The sequence below is a fragment of the Lingula anatina genome, chromosome 1 (genome assembly GCF_051362555.1).
Source record: "Lingula anatina isolate TDL-2025a chromosome 1, LinAna3.0, whole genome shotgun sequence".
NCBI lineage: Eukaryota > Metazoa > Brachiopoda > Lingulata > Lingulida > Lingulidae > Lingula > Lingula anatina.
In genome coordinates this window covers 62729567-62750961 of record NC_141767.1, presented here as the reverse complement: position 1 = coordinate 62750961, position 21395 = coordinate 62729567, and the positions used below count along the sequence as shown (strand labels likewise).

The following is a 21395-nucleotide window of genomic DNA, read 5'->3' as shown; positions in this document are numbered from 1 at the left end:
AAACACCATCGCTAAAACATAAAACACACATGTAAAGAGCTAACTTTCTTTTTAAAGCATAAAACAAGGAAACAGGCAAAATGTTTGCAAGTGGTTTGGCAGTATTTAATTTGATTTTAACGATGATATTTAACCAGCATTTTTAACTTACCTAATGAGGGCCATGGGGTAGATAGATTTTAGATTTTATCAAGTTTTTACTTTCATAAAATTAAGTTTAATGAATAAAAAACATATATAATACTTTTTGATTTGCTAAAATGCATAGTGATAATAATATAACAAGAATGTATATAATATATTTTTGATAATATATGAATATAATAAAGAGAACAGTCATGTGACAAGATCTGTTTACCGTAAAAATATCAATAATTTTATTTACAAAATAAAATCGTGCTCCAATGTTCAATATACATTTTTAAAACAACATTAAAGTTTAATGTCTTTTAATTATGTTAAAACAAATGTAATATATATATTTATACATATACACAATTAGGTAAATTAGCTATTATTGAAGATAACTGATATCTTCTGATATTTTTCCAGGGTCAGTGTCATAGTCCAGAAATGTCACAGTGTTTGCCACTCACATATTTCTCATAGTGTATTTCACTTTAATCAAACATGGATGCTTTACTAAGATAAAATATCTTTGTTCATCATCTTATACATTAACTAATGCCTCATGCCTCTCATCATATGACCCTTGACCTTTGACATATAACCTTCTTGGTTCTTCACCCAGCATGCCTTGCACCAGAAACACTGCTTCATAGTCTTCATTATGCCTGAAAGACAATGTAATGTAAAAATATGTATTAAATAGTAATATGCTACTGAAGACCCTCACTCTGGCTAGTAATTTCATGGATATCTTATGGATCAACATATCTTTAAGTATTAGAAGACAATATATTGTTGTCAAATACTGCAAGAAATGGATTCTGATTGCACATGTACATCGGATACTTTTTTTTTTACAATATTTCATATATGGCACCTTTGCTTTTTTTCATTCATCCAAAACACTGAAAAATCATGCAATTTCCCCATTATTTTATATATGTTTAAATACTTCCCCATATACACAGTAGATTTTTGTTGCTTGAAGTTATTCAGTCCAATCAAAAGCCTCCATACAAAACAAGTGTAGAAATAATGGCTCATGAAAATTCAGAACCAACCTGTACCAGTACTTACTTTGCAATAAAATGCAGCTTAAGAAGGACTTTACTGTTAGATATATGTGTTATATGGGCATCTAACACACCACTGGCTGGAGTAATACGGAATGTGTCAGCTGTGCAAGTGTCTGATTTGCTCTCTGAAAAAAATGTAGTACCAGTTTTAATTTTTGTCTTAGACTTAACATAATTATGAAGGAATTGAAAAGTAAAGATGTGAATATAACTGTCAGTACATACTTTGACAGGGGAGTCATCACCTTCAATGTCATACATCAATACCTTATCACATATTTATAAAACAGCAGAAACTGCATAACATGTATAATTTGTAGGACCAAACTACTACCATGGAGTTGACATCATTACTCTCTTTACTCTCTTATTTATTGCCTGGGGTGAGGGAGGGGGGTTAGTCTCACCTATGATGGCAGTCCAGAAGCTAGCAGAGCCTGTCTTGTTACTGAGGATCAATTCCAACTCTCTCTGCTGACCAACAAGACAAGTACCAAAGTCAACGCTCTCCTTTGACAACATCAGGGATGGTACGGTTAGAGTCGCATACAAAGGTAGTTTCTAAAAGAAGAATGATTTTTTTCAAGAAACACCAAAACCTTGATAAACCAGTCATATATATTTGTAAACCCATTACAAAATCTATTCATGATGTACTTACACAAATGATCAAATTTGAAATTTTAATTGTGATGAAAGAAATAATAGAATCAAATACACTAATTAATTTTCTGAAGATAATCTTTATATCACTAAATTTTTATTAACCTGAGTGGTGCCATTATTAAACTCTGCCACCATGTCATATCTGAAGTGTAATTTTCTCTCTCCTTCATGGACAATCAGAGTGATCCCATCCTTCTCCTGGTCTGGCTCCAATATATCTGCATAGTTAATTAGGTCCAGGCTCACACGGAAACCAACTTTCACCTTTAATTAAATTTATTCAACATCTTACCACTGGATATACAGATTAACTTTAGAGTACTAAGATAAGTTATTATTTTATACACTTGTATTTATCTACAGCATTATTTTGAAGTTATTTTAAATTAACTTTATGTTGAATTCAGTAATAACTTCAACTTGCTGTATATTTGGCATTTTTAGGCAGTAACTTATTATCTGATTAGCAACTCCCTTTAATTTTGAAGCATCTGATTTAAAAACTGTTTTTGAAAATAACTATCACTGACTTCGAAAAAATATGTATGAAAAAAATAGATATTGACCAACAAATTATGTTGTGGTCTGAGGGTACACATCTCAGACTCCTGCACCTGTCCACTACCAAGGTGACCACCTGCAGCAGGGTCAATGTCCACCAAGGTGAATGGTCTTCTGGTCAGTAGTTTGAAGGTAAGGGGAGTACCAGTATAGTTAGACAAGTTGCAACTGCAAACACGGAGACTTTCCTTGCCAACCTAAAAATTGGGAAAAAGATCAATTTTTGTCTATCACGATATATTTAATACACACAGAGAAGAGGTTATACTGACACTAGATTTAATTAGTATTTAAATATATCTAAATTATCAAAATTACTTGAGTCAATTTGCAGTAAATAATATGTCTGCCATCACACTGCAGATCATTTAACTATTTAACACAACTGTCTTATAATCACTAGGATGACTTATTCAAAAGAAATTTAAGATATACATGTATAGTTTTTTATCGTTGGCAATAAGTTTACCTTTCCATCTTTCAACAGATCACTGGCAGCTGTCCTGTACCTCATACCATCATCCTCTGTGCATTCTATTGTCAAACTGCAAAATCAAAGAAATATTTTATGATTCTGATCAAAAGGAATTTGTAAACACATCTTTATCACGTTTTACAAATTGCAGTTTTAAAAAACCATTTAGTTTATCTATAGATTTTCATTACTTTTAACGTTTACATTGATCTATGAATTTTAAAACATTTTTGTAGTAATTTTGTATAATTTCTCACTATTATGAAGACATGCATGAACATGTAATGGCTGCAATATATTATTATGGACATCAGTGTGCTTACAGAGCAGGTTTGACATGTGAAGACAAGTCCAGTCTCAAAGGAACCATCTCATAACCTGCAACTCTTTTCACTTTGCCTGGTATGTTTGATGCCTAAAATGAAATGCATTTTGATCATTTTCTTTCTATCTTGATAAAAACTCCACATCGACTGGTACATATCCAGATCTATGCTATCACCACTTCAATGTCTTATTCTCCAGAACACCACCAAGCTATAATCTGGTTAAACTTGTGGTACTGCAAACTTGAACATAACCAGAAAACTATAACTTTACAGTTTGTATTCAATACATTTTTGTGTCTTACTTCATTTTCTTTTCTTACCACCTCATCCAGACTCATGTAAGCCAAAGCATATCCTGCCAGACTGATGCCACTTTCCACATCTGTGTTGGCAAAGGGTGTGAATCTGGCAGTGATCACTGATGTCCCCTTTGCAGGAATAATCTACAAAAATATTCAGTTCTTTTATATATATAAACACTTTCCAAAAACTTTTTAAACTCCTTTTTAAATTTACGATTAAAGAAATGTGAACTAGACCAAAGCAAAATCTAATCACAAATATTCTTTCTATTAGAAGAAAATATGTGTCATCTGTATGATAGATAAAGTTAAGCACTCTTAAGTTTTAAAAAAGTCATTTTCATTATAATGGTTCTCACCATCTGTGCAGGAACAATAGAGAAAGGACTGTTTCCCATTCGTCCCTCATGCATTCTCATGGTGACTTTAACAAGTTTTTCCTTCTCTTCTGCCTCTGCTTCCTTCTTCTCCTCAGTAGCCTGTGTGTCTGTGGAGGACACTTCCCTGCTGGGATATGGTGAGGTGTCAGGGGTCTCAGGGATCATGTCTGTTGGAACACGCTTCACTAATGCAGCAGGAGGGCCTAGAATTTTTTTAATTTGTGGTTGAAATTGAAATATATAGAATTATAGATGAAATATAATAGAATTCATGTAACAAATTATTAACTATTTATGTACAACTTAAAATTTAAATTGAAAATAAGTTATATATTAATATAACAAAAACTAATCATCTGGACCACATGGATGTACAGATTTCATAAAAATACCAATTATAAGAATTGGATTAATCTACTAATCAGTGAAATAACAACATTATGTGAAAGGATAAAAAACTTGCTATTACCTTTCTTTTTCTTGATTTCATTCCCATGTTCATCTCTGAGAGGGAAGCCATCCCCTATGGTCACCACAAAGTCCAGAATCTGACGATCATTTTCATCAATGTTGAACAATTGCCAGTCAACACGGATATCTGGAATGAACAGTCATTTTTAAGTGAGCGTTTCTGAACACAAACCAAAGTATATATTCAATTTATCAGATTATCAGTTACAAATCCATCTAATTTAAAAAAGAGTTCAAACCAAAAAGACTGATTCAAAAATAGATTTTCACAATACGGTTGAAAGCTTAAATGTAATTAATAATTATATATAAACCACATTTGCCAATTTGACCCCTTGATATTATCTAAAAATAAGGAGTAGGTGAGGACTCAGTATGACAAACTTGCCAACAATCTGCCATGTAAGCCAGTAAGTCATCAGTGACCAGGAACATTCAGACCTTAGTGCAATTGAAGTACGGCTATATGGTACTAGCAACAACCACCCACAAAGAGTCATGTTTCCTCACCATATGGGCTGCTGTTCATGATCCTGCACTGTCTGTTGATAGGGGGCACTCCAGACACATGGGTGCCAAACCTCACCACAGCATCTTGACCAGGCTGAGTGGAAGCCATCTGGAATATAAGTGGACATCCCACCACTGTCATGGTCACAGGGATCTGTACTATGTCCAGTTTGTCCACTTTACAGACCAGTTTGTCCTGGTAGTGCCCCCACATGTCATTGAATGCTGTTATTTCTATCATGAGTTCTGAGAAAGGTTCCAGCACTCCAGAGGATGGCTGTATGCTGAATGCTGCTCCCTTCCCATCTCTTAGCATGACTTGGCAGAATTCTGAAAATAAGTAAAATACAGAAATGTTTAGGTGTTCACAAATGACTTATTCATAACATCTTGATTGTGAGAACATATTTTGTAAAGAAATGAATGAAGAGGTAAGCATTCTTTATCACTAATATTCTAAGAAAGAAATACTCTGCTATACATGTATATTTATTCCATATATTTAATGAAAACAAAACAAATTATGCCATTTCCAGCCTTTACACTTGCAGGTGGCTTGAACATAAAGATAACTAACCGGCCTGGGCCTTGGTGGTAGACTTGCTGCTTGGATCTGCTAAATTTGCAGTTTTGCTAAGCAACTGTCTTCTTTGACTGAAAACAAAAGACAATTTCCAAGTGAAAGGCAAAATAAAAATATTACACTTGAGTTAATAAGGAAATTTAATAGGCGCTATGGAAGGGATGCAAGTACATACATGTTAAATACTTTGTACTAAGTCACATAAGTACAGTACTAGTACTTGAAAGTATTTGATAAGAAATTTGATAAATACATGTATCGGGAATGAAAAAATGTTGTTTTTTCTGTTTCTGCAATGAAAGGTCACAAAAAACCCTTTTGTTTTTTAAAATTAATCTTAGTTTCAGAACTTATAATCACTTTTTCCTCTACCTCTTATTTGGCATCTTTCCTTTATCCTTTCCATCCATAGGTGGCGTTGGAGGCCTGGCTACAAAATAATCCATGTGGAGAGAGTAGGGAGCAGCAATGGCTGAGTTGTTCTTCATGAACACATATCTCCTCGGTGTGTCCCCAAGTTGTACATCATCACCATAATTTAGGCTGAGACCATCAGTGCAGGTGCTAGAAACAAAATATTCTGATAATTTAGCACACAAGCTATGGGCTACTATTATGGGTACAGGTTTTGAGTAGCTAGCACCTCTGCATTTTCACTCACATATTAAAATTTGTATACAGCTCTTAACAACTTTTGTTTCTACATTTCATGTGTACCTCTGAACAAAATGGAAATATTATCATCATGTTATCATCTGGTTAAAATGTGTTGAAATCATGAGTGAAACTTTGGTTTCATTTTTAAAAAATATATTTTCTTATTCATATCCAGAACTCAATACAATTATATTCTATACACAAATATAGTTCTACTTCAAACAAATGCCTTTCACAATAAGACAGACAAAGTTAATATAATATAATCACAGAACATGCATATGAAATTTTATGTCAACTACTTCAAGCTTTACATCAAGCAGAAACAGAGACTCTGTGCTGAGTTTTGTTTTATTTGTTCATTACCTATAATCTCCCAAATCTTCTGGCTCCTCAGCAGTTCTATAGGAGACACATAGACCTTTGACATGTGCTTTGACAGCAAGACCTAGAGCTTGTTCCATACCTCCTATAACACATGGGATCCTCAGATCTGATATATCACCCTGGATAAAAAAATACCCATGAAGTACTATTATCTTCATAACAAATAGTCATCTACACAAGTGGGCTGAAATGAATGAGCATCAGCTGGATTGTGTTTATAATACAAAGGTGAATTTTGATCTTTCAAGTCTTCTAAATTTTTCTCTGCAGCAATTTTTAGGTAAACATTTAGTCTGATTTCCAATCCTGTTATAGAACTTTTTCTACATTTATATCAAAAATTCTTTGTCATTTACAGTACCTGTTTATGAGCAGTGAAGTTGATTATAATGTCTAACTCTTCCCTTGGTTGCAGTACCCCTGACTTGGGAGTCACCTCAACACTGCACAGCTCTGCATGCTCTCCCTCAACCTGAATATATATATATATATATATATATATATATACAAAACATCTCAGATATGGTTTATAACTGTAGAACAGTGTACAGTGTATATATAGTGCATCTATTTATAACTTAAAAATATTTATTAAAATATTCTAAAGTAATGTTTTTATAACTGTAGAACAGCGTGTATATACAGTGCAACTTTTAATAAGATTCTTATTAAAATGTATCAGTTATACACTTTTTAATCACTATGCACTTAAATATGTCAAAAAATGAAATACACCAGTAGTTAAAACAATTTTGTGAAAGCTGTCAGAAAAAGGGATGAGTAGAAATAAACCAAAAGCAATCTAATAAAGAATGATGTCTGTTTAATTCTTGTTTTTTATTGGTTGTAATGTTGTCTGCTAATCAGTATGCGAAATATTGTGTCTACAATGAATACACGGTTACTTCAAGTACGTAGTGCCAAAGCCACATAAAAGCCATCAAGCAAATGAATAGGGGCAACTGAATGTAGTGCAGTTTAGCAGCATTTTGTAATACTTCAGTGATTCTAATACCAGGTTTGTTTCTCCTTCTGGTGAGAGTTTCCCACACAATCTGCCATTTAGAAAAGGATTTGTATTTGTCTATCTGTGGGTAGGCAAAAGTCATCCCTTGTATTTGTCTATATATGAGTATTTCTAGACAAAAGATGTAAAACATTATGCTTTTACCTCATGCCATTCAAACACAGTGGCTAGCTGTGTCTGGTTGAGTAGCTTGACTGTTGGTGTTATAGGAATATCAACGTAGACTTCATCTAGGGCTAGCTGGCAGTTCAGGAGGCATGCTTGAGGTGACTGAACTTCTCCTCTGACTGATATGTTACTAAAAACAAGAAAAATGGGACTTCTTGAAATGCAACACGGTCAATTAAAAATGGCAATTAACTTTATCAGATTAAATTTTCACTTTTTACACTGAATTAAAGCTATACCTTATAGTCTTATAATTTTATCAACAGACTACACAAATGAATTTCCATCAGAATAATTTATTGTTTCAATTATAAATATTGTAGTGGTTATTAAAATGTTTTGAACTCATCTCTAAATAGTCAAACCAAGCAACTTATTCCATTATAACTCCATGTATAATAAAAAATCCAAAATCTCCTTGTTTAATATATTCATAGCTGCAGCATATACTACATACAAAAATGTATGGAAAGTTTACTGCATTAACCATGCAATAAGTAATATGTTTAATAATCCCACAATAATAATGTTCAAAGTGTTCTCAGTAAAACTCGAATTAGCCAAACTAATATCAGACCAGGAAACCAAAATAAACTCTCAATACAACTTACAATTACAAAATCCCATATACTTGTAAATAATTATCTAAGTTGAAATTATTATTTTCCAGTTAAAGTGAGAAAAATTCAAAATGTACATGTAAGCCACTTAATAATTGGCATGAAGTCAGATTTACTAATTTTATTTCAGTACACCTATACTTACCACTCATTGCCCTCCTGCACCTTGAGTTCAAACACAGTCCTGACAGACCTACAGCTGCTAGGTGTAAAGGTCACGGGTACACTCTTGGTCTCCAGTGGTTTTAACTCACCACTGCATGGCTTGAATGTGAATTCAGAGACCTGAAATATAAACAACAGCATATATTCAGCCTAATGTGCTGGTTTCTGGTTTTTCAATTTACAAAGATAACTGCATATAACTTGAAGAATGAACAAGTGTGATTTCATATTGCAACTACAAGTTTCATCTGTAAGTGAAAAAAGTGTAATTTAAATATAAACATGATACTTTTTCACGGTTAATAAAATATGTCTCACAGACATGCCGAAAATGTACCAACTCAGGATGCCTTTTGGGGAAATAATTTGAAATGATCATGTCAACATTTTTTCCTTTGAATGGATCTTCTATCTCGATTTTATTCTCTGCTATATGTAGAATCATTGCAAATATCCTGCACATCTTGACCTACCTTTCCCTGCAAGCAGTCTGGACTCTCCTGTAGTGTCCATTTGGCAGGTACTTGACATGTGTTCCTCAGCAATATTTCACAGGAAGCCTCCATTCCCATCCTCACCAGACCAAAGTTTACATCAGCATTTTCTAATACAACTTCAGGACCCTGCAAATATAAAAATGTGATGAGTGACTTTAAAGAGGATACAAGTTTCTTCACACAAGCTAGAATAGTTCACCTTAAGGTTTCAAACATTTTGCCACTTTCATGCTCTGGACATAAACATCTTCTGGATGTGTAAGAAAATGAAAAAAAATTTTCTTGGAAGACACTTCGAACAAGTAAAATGGATTATTTTAATTCTGAATTGACTCTGCAAAATTGTCAGACTTGAATAAAGACTAGATCCACACCTAAATGTGCATATCCAATAATTATCATATCAGTTGTGGAGATGATAGATTTTGGACTAGATCTGGATATACCAGTACATTGTCATATTTGTGCTTAAGTACTTGTATACTACAAAGAAATGGATTAAGAAATTGAGAGAAGGCAACAATTTCAACTAAGATTGTACATTATAAATACCTTTATTTCTGCCTCAATATGCAGAGGGACAGGCTGGTCTAAGTTGTCAATGTGGCACATCAAAGTGTGGTTAATCTTGCCTGGTGCTGTGCCAGTTACACTAAGCTCGCAGTCCATTATGCAACCAGGGCCTGGAAAACAAATAAAAATACATTTCTCAGATAAAATGGATTTTCAATTTTTGCCTTTCAATTTGATGAAAAACAAATCATATCTGAAATGCAAATATAACATCCCTGATTCAACTCTACAAACTTACCACAAAATAAACAGTGACATGAAGAAACTTATTTTACTGTAGGCTAAAATCTGAAAGGTCATACCTAACTCTCCCATTGGTGGCTCCACCTGCAGGATATGTGGATCACTACATCGCTCCCATCGGAACACTACTGATGATAGGCTGTTGTTCTCTAACTGAAATGGTATTGAAGTTAAACTGATGACAAACTTAGTGATTTTGAATAAACATGGTCAAGAATGTGTGGCAAGAAAGCCCATATACTAGAAATGCAAAAAATAAAAAATATAAAAAGATAATTAACAAAGACAAAGAGCTCTGTACTCGTATTACCTGAAATTGTTTCCTAATGCCAGTCCCAATCAGTAATTTTCCAGAAATGTAGATGGCATATGGCTGCAGCAGCACTTTGAATGGCTCACTTTCACCTTTCACTTCCATTTCTAATGTAGTAATATCCCTCACTTTGCCTTCTAAAATTAAAAAAGGATTTATAAAATATTTAAAAAAAACACTGCATGATTCATCTATTTGATTTTGATAGACAACATAACATTCTTCATCATGCAATATTTCGTTCATTGTTTACTCCATCCTTTAGCTTTTTATAATTAAAATCATAAAAATGATGAACAAATGACAAGCAACTGGGTTTTAAACCTTCATTAGCCGAGGTGTTGGATGCCTCTCTGACATTCTCTTTCTTCTCCTCTCCATTCTCCGTCTCAGGAGGTTCAGGAATCTCTTGCAGTATCAGATGGAACACACTATGGAACTTATCCACCTGTAAACATGAAGTTTATTTTAACAATATGCAGAACTATTTATCTCTTATGATTTGCTTATACTTTCAGCAAGTTTTAACCTTGGGGCATTTTGAACTTTTTCAATTTTGATTTTTCCATTTGAATGCCAATACTAGGTAGTAAAAAAGCAAATAAAAAGAAAATAACTGCTGAAAAATATACTTCTTATCAAATAAATGTTTGTTATATCCACAAAAAATTGACCAATGTGTAATTTGCAAAACCACTCAAGCCCTACCTCAGCAGGTGCAAAAGTCAGAATAAAAGGGACAGCTTTAGCAGCTGGCAGAATTCCACTCTGTGGCTCTATACTGAAAGCAGAGTCTAGGTCTATCACCCTGTCCACAGGAATCACAGTGTCTGGGTTCTCTATGTCCACAGCTCGCAAGTGAGGCTTCACTATCTTCCAGTGGAAAGGTAAGTCTACATTTCTACAATTTAATATGCAATGAAAATATTTTTATGATGACTATTATAGCTTTTACAATTAAATGAGAGTCTATGTTCAAAACAAATTACAAGAAATAAGATAATAAAATCCTGAGGACTAACCATAGCATTCTTTTAATATGTCTTAATGTGTTCCTTTTCAAATTTGACAAGGAAAAAGATTGTGTAGAGGAGAAAATAATATGTTTGGACTTACCCTTCTCCCTTATACCCCCCCACCCCCCCACCCACCCAACCAAAGAAACAATCAATCAATCATGTCAGAAAAATTGTCTTATAAATTATAACTTAGCATTTCAATTGTGTTGTTTCTGTATACTTACGTGATATTTTGAAGGATGACTCTCTTCTGTGTGTAAGTGAATGGATTGAGTGTTTCAAATTTGACAAGGTGCTGAGCAGCCACATCACACAGTTCACCAGGCAGTGGTTCAGATTTACCACCATCCACTGATACAAGATCCACACCTGCTGTCTGGCCCTCACCTACAAGACAGGGAACATCATTTTATTTCTTAATACATATCTCATGGTGATAAGAATGTATTGTTGTTTTAAATGTGGTAAAGAGAGAAGCGAAATCATTTTAGTATAAAAAATATCAGAAACTTTCAATGTAAAATACAAGATTTGTACTGCAGTAACTTGTGTGCTGCATGATACATCATGCTTACCACGTATAGTGAAATGCTGGACATGGCAATTATCACAGACTATAGTAAGTGACTGGGTATATTCCTTGACTGAAGGAGGAGTGAAAATCACTTCTAACAGCATGGTGTCACCATGGTGTAACTCAAACACTGAGGGACGGATTTCAAATGGAGGGACCTGGACACTACCTGTGCTAGAGACATTCTGAAAATAGAAACAGAAAAAAACATTCTGTATTAAAAGGAATTAAGATGGACAGAGCACATATTGAAGTAGTCACTAAAAAGTTTGGACAAGTTTCAGACCTGCTGGTTATTTCATCTGCAAAAAAAATATTGAAAATGTTTCAAATCATACAGTATCATAATATGTGGCTGATAATATAATATAATATAAACAACAGTCAAACTGTGTGAAGGTAATATCAGCAATTTCATTAATTAAAAGCAACAAAAAATCAATTTTAAGACATCCATTTTTTTCATTACACTAAAGAAAATACAGATATTTACCTTGAAGTTGGTTGTTGGCCACGAAGATCTTTTCATGATACTGAACCTGCCACTACCTCCACTGTTATGCAGTGGCATTTGGATTATCTTACAGCCTCCAACAAGACACTGATCAACATCTATGTTACTTGGCACTAAGAAAAGAATGAAAATGATAAATCTACATGCAAAACTCTTTATTTGAAAATCTATTTATTAGTTTACAAAATTTGAAAAATGAAAGGATGTTTCATCTTTCAACAGTGACACCTCTATTTTCCAATATTAGATCTCCTCCATATTTGGTTAATTTTAACTCACATGATAACACAGGGGGAGGTCTCCTGGCTTGCACCTTCACCACAAGAGGTACTGAGGATTGTGTCTGCACTGTGAGTTCATCATCATAGTCTCCCAGAGAGTCTGGTATAAACCTGATGTTGTAGTGACAGCTCATACCAGGTGCTACCACACCATTCTCTCCAGGAAATTGACCTAGAATAACAAAGAAACTTATTAAAATTCATCATTTCTTTAAAAAGATCGACATATAAACCATTGTGCTGATGTAATCATTTCAAATAAATTTAATCGAAATCTATCAATTCCAAACTGTTATTATTATACAGTGAACCAGTAATCTAATCATACAATTTCAACTCTAATCAATCAAAAGCACCAGTATTTATGATAAATTCTTCTACGCACCAAGTCCAACAGAGAAATAGGATGACTTTGGTGGAATAACTCTGCACTGCCTCAGAGCTGTAGTGACATTTTTCAGTTCCAATGTGGTCTAAAAAGAAACAGAATAATTAACATACCAGTAGTTGTCTGTCAATACTGTTACTGTCACTCTCATATTAACAAACTTGCTGTCAATACATTGGTAATGTGATTCTAAAATGTAACAAAAGGCTACCATGACAACTTTTTGCATAAAAATAAAATATTGATGATAAAAGGTTGACACTTACCTCATACACTTGCCCTACTTGATAATTGGAGAAGGTGACTACAGAAGGTGAAGGAATAAACACCACAGATGGTTCGCTACACATAAAGAAAAATGTACATGTATATTATTAATCAATATTCAAAAGAGACAACACTAGTCATTTCTATTAGACTTACATTTACCAATTTGAATTGGGAAGTTTCAGTGAATTCAGCAAACAGATAGTTTACTGAAGAGTAATTAATATTTTTGAAAGAAACTATAATGATAAACCACCATTTTTAGCAATTTCTTATCCACTGTACTTACAGATTTGGCTCCTCTGATCTAGGCCATGGTCTTTGTGACTTTGGTTTCTTTTTCTTTGGTTTAATTAGTGTCCTTCCTCCCCCTGGTGCTGATGGGGGAACAAACCTAGGGTTCTTCAGATAGTCTGCTCTTGCCTGGAGTAGAGCCAGATCAGCTCTGTCCACCTCTCTCTGCAGGGGGTCCAGCTGGGCCTTCCAATCAGCATTTCTGGGAGAGCCATTCTAAATAAATATTAGAAATGAGCATCTAAAATTTTAAACAGAATAAAAGTAATATGTATCTCCAAAACTAACGACACTTAATCAATCCATTTACTTCATTGCTGTAAACAAGGAGTACAAGAGAAAAGGGTTATAAAATTTGGGTTGTGCTGTGGGTAGAATATAAAATTTAATAGTAGCAACTGTAAGAAAATAAGTTCTTTTATGTGACTTCATCTTTTCACTCATAATCTACTTATTGATTACAAATATAACCTACTGATTGAGACACATTCTGTGTATTTATTTGTTCAGCATCTTCGGTATCTGAGCCTGATAAGATGTTATCTCTGCTCTCCATCATGTTTGGGCTAAGCCTTTTGACACCTTCCTCTTTCCCTTGAGCTGTGTGTAGCAGGGATGTGGTTGTCTCTCTGGCATAGCTAGGGATTTTAGGTGCTGTAAGCATAAAAATAAAGTAAAATACTTTGAACCGAATGATAAATTAGGTAAAAACAGGCTATTCTTGCAAATAATTAAATATCACTGAACTCTCTAAAAAATGTATTAGTTAAATTTGCATTAACGTTTTTCCTCGGATTATTAATATTTCTTTGAATAATATTTCAAAAATATATTCCTTTTTTAGAAGACATCCACAAAATGAACTTACCCTGTGGAGGAGGAACAGGTGGAGGTTCCTCTGTGGCAAAATCTTCAGGACACAATAATCCATGCTTCCTAAGCAACTGGCTGTCAATACAGGACCTAAAGTGGGACCTGGCTGGTGGCAGACCTAGGTCTGGGTAATTAACATGACCTGATGCCAATCGATTCATCTCGCGCTCATCTGCAGACATAGCACGTGCCTGTGCCTGCATAATGTGCCGTTCCAGCATTGTAGCTTCTGCCATTCGTCTTTCTCTCTCAGCATGAACCTGGGACAGATAGAATGAACATTTTATATCACTGATGTGCAAAGCTTCTATTTCGTGCCTGTGCCTGCATAATGTGCCGTTCCAGCATTGTAGCTTCTGCCATTCGTCTTTCTCTCTCAGCAGCATGCTTCTGAACTGTACATGTTGCACAGATACATGAATAAAAATTATTCTAAATTTACTAGTAGATTGGGCTTTCAAAATTGCAAGTGCTTTCAGTGCAATAAAAATACAATAATCAGTTTAAAATTAATAAAACCATTAATATTTTTTTTCAATTTCATTAAATTAAAGTTCATACTTACCTTTTGCAATGCCTCAACATATCTTTCATGATATTCATCTCCACCTTCTCTGGAAACTGCCAGATTTCTAATTGTTTCTGGTCTGACAGTTTCTCTTGTGAAGAAATCCCTGAATGTTTTAGCAAGGATGTGGGTAACATCTTGTGACCTGGCAGAAGATGGTCTCTGCAGGTACATAGGGGGCTCCTGCCCTTGGACCTGCCCCTGGGGCTGGGGCACTATCATGTTGGTGTTCATCTAAAAGAAGAAGGTAATTATCTGTATTTTATTCATGCATTTAGCTTTCATACAAAACACAAAATGTTATTTAACAATCATATTTTTGTTAACACAATAAGATGAGTTTTTCAAATGAGTTTGGAGTTTGGTGGTATTTTGTATGTAAACTTCAATTTTGATAAATACGTGATATAGTAAGCGACCACTAAGTTATGCATTTGAGCTCATTTGACAGTGAAATATCACCCACTGAGCTAAAAATAAGACCAAAAACTTAAGTGACGGCAAATTTCCCTACTTCAGAGCAAAAATCACAAGCACCTTGCAACTGTCTTGACTCTCATCCATTAATGAGATTGTTCATTAAGTTTCTTTGCCACAGCCTTGCTCATAGCATAGCAAATTGTGTGATATTTTACAGTCGTCATTAACATGATATATTTACAATGCATGACTCTATTACCAAGGACAGAGACCTACCTAAAACAAGACTTTCACTGAAATAAAGAGCAACCTAAGTGTTTCCAACCGCCATATTGTTGCTCCAGCTTTGTTGCTATGATTTTGTTACCTCCATTTGTAAAGAGCGCCAAAGTCGTAAAGTTGGTATTAAAATATATCAAATAATTTAAAGAGATAAGATTGCTTTAGGACAATTTAACTATATATTTCAGCTATCTGTTTCATTCTTTGCTATATTATACCATATTACACTTGCAACTAGCTAAGTGTTATTTTGCCATAAACGGATACTTGGTCCGCCAATTATCGCTAGCAGTGGGTGCTAGACGAAGTGTTAATTTTTGCAGTTTGCGTCAACGATTACACTTACATGATGACAAGATGTTATATATTCAAGGGGTTAGATCCAAGAATTGCACACCGTAATGTATCTTCGAGCATAAATCTACCATTTTATGCTAATCAGTTAAAACAATTGCTAGACTAGCTGTGGCAGCTTAGAGAAACCTTACTTCAGCCTAGAGATACGGAGTCATTTCAGTTCACCGATTGATATGTACTGTAAAACAACATGGCTTCTTACTTGTGTTTGCCTGAGTCCATTTTATTAATGGTATTTCGGTACCTACGTTTGGATGAACTGTGCCTCGGAGCAAGAAAAGTATGCAAAACCTGGCATCGACTAAGTTATGATTCCAGTTTGTGGAAAATTCTAGATCTTCAGCATTTGTGTTATTTTATGACTGATGAGAAATATCTTTCCATGCTACCATTCATAGCCGACCATGTAGAAGAAATCAATTTTGAAGGTTGCAAATATTTGACAGACAGAGCTTTTTTGCAGGGTGGCATAAAATGTCCAAGGCTGCGTTCGGTAAACTTCAATTTCACCAACATCACTTTCAGTGGACTCCAACTAGTAATAACACAATTTAAGGGACTTAAAGGCATATCACTGATAGGGTGTGACAAGCTCCAGAAACCAGAACCAGGGTGCTATGAAGTGCCTGGAAATCTTCACAGAGCACTTCAGAACTTAAAGCAGCTTCAGACTTTATCTTTAGCATCGGGGGATACCATGCTTGGAGTATTACTGGATGAAGAAAGCACAGAAGAAAATTTTGAACAAGAAGAAAGGAATGGGATTGTGCAGCTACCTCTTCAATGTTCACAATTGACAGCCTTGACACTGAGTTCCCATAGGCGATTAAAAGATCGCATTTTCATTGAGATGGCAAAAAATTGTGTTAATGTGACCAAGTTGCATATCCCCCTGTGCACAGGTAAACATTAATTTTTATCCTTTTGAGAAATGGTAGTGATTCTACATAAAGGTTTTTTTTCAATCTAAGAAAAGTAATTATTAAAAGGAAATCTTCCTTTTTTGAGGAGGCTCTTATTTCCTTTTCCCGTTAATATACACTTTTCAAGTGGTCTCCAATGTACTGTTATTTCATGCTTAATAAAATTCAAGAATATGAATGTTTTACCGTCTGCCCTTTATTATTGATAGGTATATGTACTTAACTACATTGTGATGATTCAGACGGCAAGATGTGACAAAACATTTTGTTGCAGCATATTTTATGAGATAAGTGCATTATTTTCATATGAGTTAAAATATTTATTTTCAATATCTGCACAATTTTACAGGACTGACAGATGAAGGATTCGAGCAAGGATTTCAATATTTTCCAAATCTACTGGACCTAGATATTTGTCACACTGATGTAAAGGACAGCGGCATGAAGAGCATAACAGAGAATTGCAAAGAGTTACAGAAACTGAGTGTATGCGGATGCAAGTACATTACTGACATGGGTTATGTCTACGTCGGACTCCACTGCTCTAAACTGGAAGAACTAAGGATTTGTACAGACAGAGAATATGTGTGGCCAACTGAAGCAAGTATTACAGATCATGGCCTCACTGCAATCAGCCAGAACTGCCCTGATCTTAAACATGTAGAAATTTGTCGATGTTCATGTGTGACTGATGCTGGGATCATTTCTCTTGCCGAGTGCTGTTCTGGCTTGGAACATCTGAGTGTGAGTGGTTGTTTAGCTCTGACTGATGCTTCCCTTCATGCCCTGTCTAGGTGCTGCAAGAATCTCAAAGTCTTCACAGCTTCAGAATGTGTTCAGCTGAAATCTGAAGGCATCAACCTACTCATGATCAGTTGCCCCCTCTTAAAGCACCTTGAACTGGCAACTCTGCATTATCTGGATACAGTAAGTTTTAAAGATGTCTATGCTCAGAATGATGTTGCTGCATTTAGTCACAGTCAAGCTGGTTGTAATGATATGATAACTAGTATGGACATAGTTTGTGAAGCATCATGCTCAAGTGAAACTCAGCTTGCTGAAATGCGAAGCACACACTCTCATGTTGAACCAAGACATGCCTTTCAGTTTAGACATTTAGACCTAAGTTTGTGCTCCAAGATTGACAATCATTCAGTGATAGAGATTGCAAAACACTGCCGAGAGCTGCAGATTCTCTTACTGAGAGGGTGTCACCTGGTAACTGATGTTGCCATAGCAACATTGGCAGAAAATTGTGAAAAGCTCCAGTATTTAGACATATCAGGTTCCTCAACCTCCTCCCTGCAGTTGACAGACAAAGCCTTGTTTGCTATAGCAGAGTATGGGAAGTCACTCGAATTCCTGAACATTACCAAGAATCTTTTGATCACAGAGAGCGGGATCAGTGAACTTCTCTCTAAGTGTCCTCGGCTGTTCCAGCTGATGCTTACTGTAGATTACAGGCTGCATGTCCCCTTTCAGCAAGTGATGAAGACAGTGATTGAATACCATGGCTACAGTAACTACTGTCACCCTTCGGCAGAGGATGGAACCTGCATGGGATTGCGGCAAGCTGGAAATGTAACACTGCAGTTTCCTTCTTTGCTGAAGGTGAAGTTGCACAGGGTGCTGGAGTCCAAAGTTGGAGGAAACATTTCCTGGTGTGCACAGCCAAAGTTTTGAACAGTAGCACTATGATGTAGAGAATCAAATAGTATTTTGTGAATCTCATTCATTGTTGTAATATTTGTTTCTTGGTGGTATAGGTTATATCAGAAATATATGTTGTGGATTTGTGATATAAAACTGCTTTTATTTGCATATAAAATTTTAAAGGATGTTTTGTGAATTTCATATAGCCAACATATTAAGACATTTCTATAGATTTATGCAATTCATAAGTCTCATTTAAAATTGGAGTCAAAACTCTTTAAAATTCTTTTCACTTTTTTTTCTGCGGGCGTTTCTTTGTCACATGTTCATTGATTTCAGACTGTTTTGATTGAAAGTTGATGTTAAGTTGAAAGTTTCCATTTTGCAGTGGTCTACTTAATGAGGAAATATTTCATGAAATCTAAATGAAATGCCATCAATGAAAATCACTGAAAATGTTTTTGCTTATTTTATGTGTTTACCAGATACAAGATGAACTGTTGTAGTTAGTAATCCGATTTGTTTCCTGAATGTTATACATTTGTTATGAAAACAGATATTAAATAGGTAAAAAAAAATTATATTGAATATTTAGTGCAGTTGCAAATAGTTATTATTCATGCACCATTTGTAGCTTTGCATTATTGTCTGAGGATGAAGACATTCACATCCTTACCATATGGTGTGCTTGTACTGTATTATTTGGTCGCCTAATTATTCCAGTATTATTGCTCCTGTAGCATTTATGTGTGAAAATCGTGTCATAGTAGGTCTATAGGTTAATGATGCTTTCAAAAGTTTTCATTTATTTCCCCCAATCCCATATCAGCTTGATGTGACAAAGTTTTAACCCTAGTTTGATAACTATGAGATTATTTTAAAATTTTGAAAATGCCAATAGCATAATTAAATTTGCTATTTAGAACTTATCCTCGTTCTTGGAGGAATGAAATGTCAAAATATGTTTTGCTCAAATGTGGACACAAATCTTGTGAAATCACCCCAAATTATAGAGATTAAAAACTGATTTCCACTGTCAGCATGTCTATCTCAGTCACTGCACAGACATACTGGTAGTGGAGGTAATTTTTACCTTGAGTTTTGTTCCAGCCGGAAGAAATCTTGCTTTCATAGATAACCTAAAAAGCTGACGGTCAAGCAAATAATGGAGAAATACAGTAGACTGCAGGGGCGGATTCAGAGATATTTTCTGACAGTCTTCCAAATTATCTTTGTTGATCCATCTTTCATTTTTGACCGTCTTCCGACAGAAAACATTAGATGGCTGACAATGTAAACTTGAAAATCTGACCGTCTTCCAGAAGACCCAGAAGACAGCCTAAATCCGCCCCTGGACTGCTTTGTCTTTTTAGACAACTGGAACCTGAGGAGTTAGTTTCCAACAATCTATAAAAATTCATGATGCGCGAGTCAATATGATATATAAATGGTTCTGCAGATAATGCGTATTAGTCACTTATGTTACTGCGCAGAATATCTTAGACTGCATTCCTACAGATTTAGATCGATCCATCTGGATCGACCTAACTCCCTGGGGGTTCACGCTAAATTGCTGTCAGCTCAAGAGGCTTAAATGTCTGTCACGCCTACCGAATCAGCTAGGGTAAAGATAATTACCCCCTAACAGCTTTACTAGGCGTGACAGACATTAAGTGTGAACCCCCAGGGATTTAGGTCGATCCGGATGGATCAATCTAAATCTCTGGGAATGCAGTCTTAGACCCCATTCCCACAGATTTTAGATCGATCTATCCCTGTGGGGAGTCTCACTAGGTTACTGTCAGCTTAGCAAGCTTAAATGTCTGTCCTGCCTACTAAAAGCTGTAAGGGGGTAATAAACTACCGTGTGCGCTCGGCTGATAGCAATTTAGCGAGAACCTCCAGGGAGTTAGGTCGATCTAGATGGATCGATCTAAATCTATGGGAATGCACTCTTAGGCATCTGGCTTGTTTATAAATCCAAAAAATTAATGTTAAAATAACTTGCAGCTGTTGAAATCATTATGTCATACCATTACTAATTTCAGTAAACGTTGAGTCACAGTATGTGCTTTTATTATTTAGTCATCGTTCAAAGATGCCGAAACAGGATGTGTGTATTTACAAGTTATTAAAAATCATTTGTAAACATGGAGTTGGTTATATTATTAGTAAAGTAGGATAAAGATTATGGATATTCATCTTACTTTGTATACAGATTGTTTACAAAGCGGCATACAAATCAGAATATACGAAGAAATGTGCTAAGGATGGCCAAATATGCATTAGGGTTCATGAATTACTTGATAACTTTAAAAGAGCGTCGCGAAACTTAAGAACATTATGAAAAAATGAATAACAATAAAAACTAAGTCGTGTGGCTTTTTGGTGACTTTCTATTGAAATAACTGAGGATGAGGTGATGATTAATCATTTTAAAGTATAATAGTTGTATATTGCATGAATATGTCTGTCTTATGTCATTGACGTCCTTTTCACCGCTACAATTCCTATGCTGTTGTTCCTCGATCGTTCTCGTTTTTCTACAAAATGAGCATGCGTTTAAATTTCCCATCACAATAAAAAGAGCAACAGGTGTTGGCTTTGACAGAAGCTAGTCTTCTCTCATAGCAGTTCTTAATACATAATATAAAGAGTTTAAGCACTGGAGGGTTTCGTCTCGCCAGACTAGTCTAAATCCTTCTTTGAATGGGGTGTATTCTGATCACGCAATAAATGATTTAAAAGTGAACAGATGTGTATTAAAGTTGAAAACCTCTTATGACTGTTGCAAGGGACGTACTGGAGTGTCTTGTGCGTTGGTGTCTATGACATAAGACAGACACATAC

At 35.0% G+C, this 21395-nt stretch overlaps 2 protein-coding genes across 2 annotated transcripts; one reads left to right on the top strand and one right to left on the bottom strand.

The window, feature by feature from the left end:
- Positions 1–351: 351 nt before the first annotated feature.
- LOC106176793 (deleted in lung and esophageal cancer protein 1) lies at positions 352–15699 on the bottom strand. The gene is made up of 34 exons (XM_013559325.2): positions 15607–15699; positions 14908–15144; positions 14338–14602; positions 13945–14123; positions 13465–13685; positions 13175–13250; positions 12906–12993; positions 12519–12692; positions 12219–12352; positions 11727–11910; positions 11376–11538; positions 10841–11033; positions 10457–10580; positions 10130–10269; positions 9879–9972; positions 9556–9686; positions 8980–9129; positions 8487–8626; positions 7698–7851; positions 6888–6998; positions 6506–6645; positions 5855–6046; positions 5477–5553; positions 4900–5229; positions 4388–4516; positions 3898–4121; positions 3557–3679; positions 3231–3322; positions 2902–2977; positions 2438–2629; positions 1974–2135; positions 1613–1766; positions 1207–1330; positions 352–794 (listed from the first exon to the last, which is right to left on the bottom strand). The coding sequence occupies exons 2-34, from the start codon at positions 15142–15144 to the stop codon at positions 671–673; spliced, it is 5097 nt and encodes a 1698-aa protein (XP_013414779.2). The 5' UTR covers positions 15607–15699; the 3' UTR covers positions 352–670.
- A 161-nt stretch (positions 15700–15860) lies between these two features.
- LOC106176794 (uncharacterized) lies at positions 15861–20929 on the top strand. The gene is made up of 2 exons (XM_013559327.2): positions 15861–16871; positions 17242–20929. Exons 1-2 carry the CDS (start codon positions 16160–16162, stop codon positions 18573–18575), a joined length of 2046 nt encoding a protein of 681 aa, XP_013414781.2. The 5' UTR covers positions 15861–16159; the 3' UTR covers positions 18576–20929.
- The last annotated feature ends 466 nt before the right edge of the window (positions 20930–21395 follow it).

Excerpts from the sequence above, each read along its gene's own strand:
- LOC106176793 (XM_013559325.2), bottom strand. The coding sequence starts at position 15,144 with ATGAACACCAACATGATAGTGCCCCAGCCCCAGGGGCAGGTCCAAGGG. Across the intron at positions 8,627-8,979 it reads CAGACTGCTTGCAGGGAAAG|GTCTCTGAATTCACATTCAA; the intron begins GTAGGTCAAGAT and ends TTTATATTTCAG. Across the intron at positions 2,978-3,230 it reads TCACATGTCAAACCTGCTCT|TTTGACAATAGAATGCACAG; the intron begins GTAAGCACACTG and ends TTGATTTTGCAG.
- LOC106176794 (XM_013559327.2), top strand. The coding sequence starts at position 16,160 with ATGGCTTCTTACTTGTGTTTGCCTGAGTCCATTTTATTAATGGTATTT. Across the intron at positions 16,872-17,241 it reads GCATATCCCCCTGTGCACAG|GACTGACAGATGAAGGATTC; the intron begins GTAAACATTAAT and ends ACAATTTTACAG.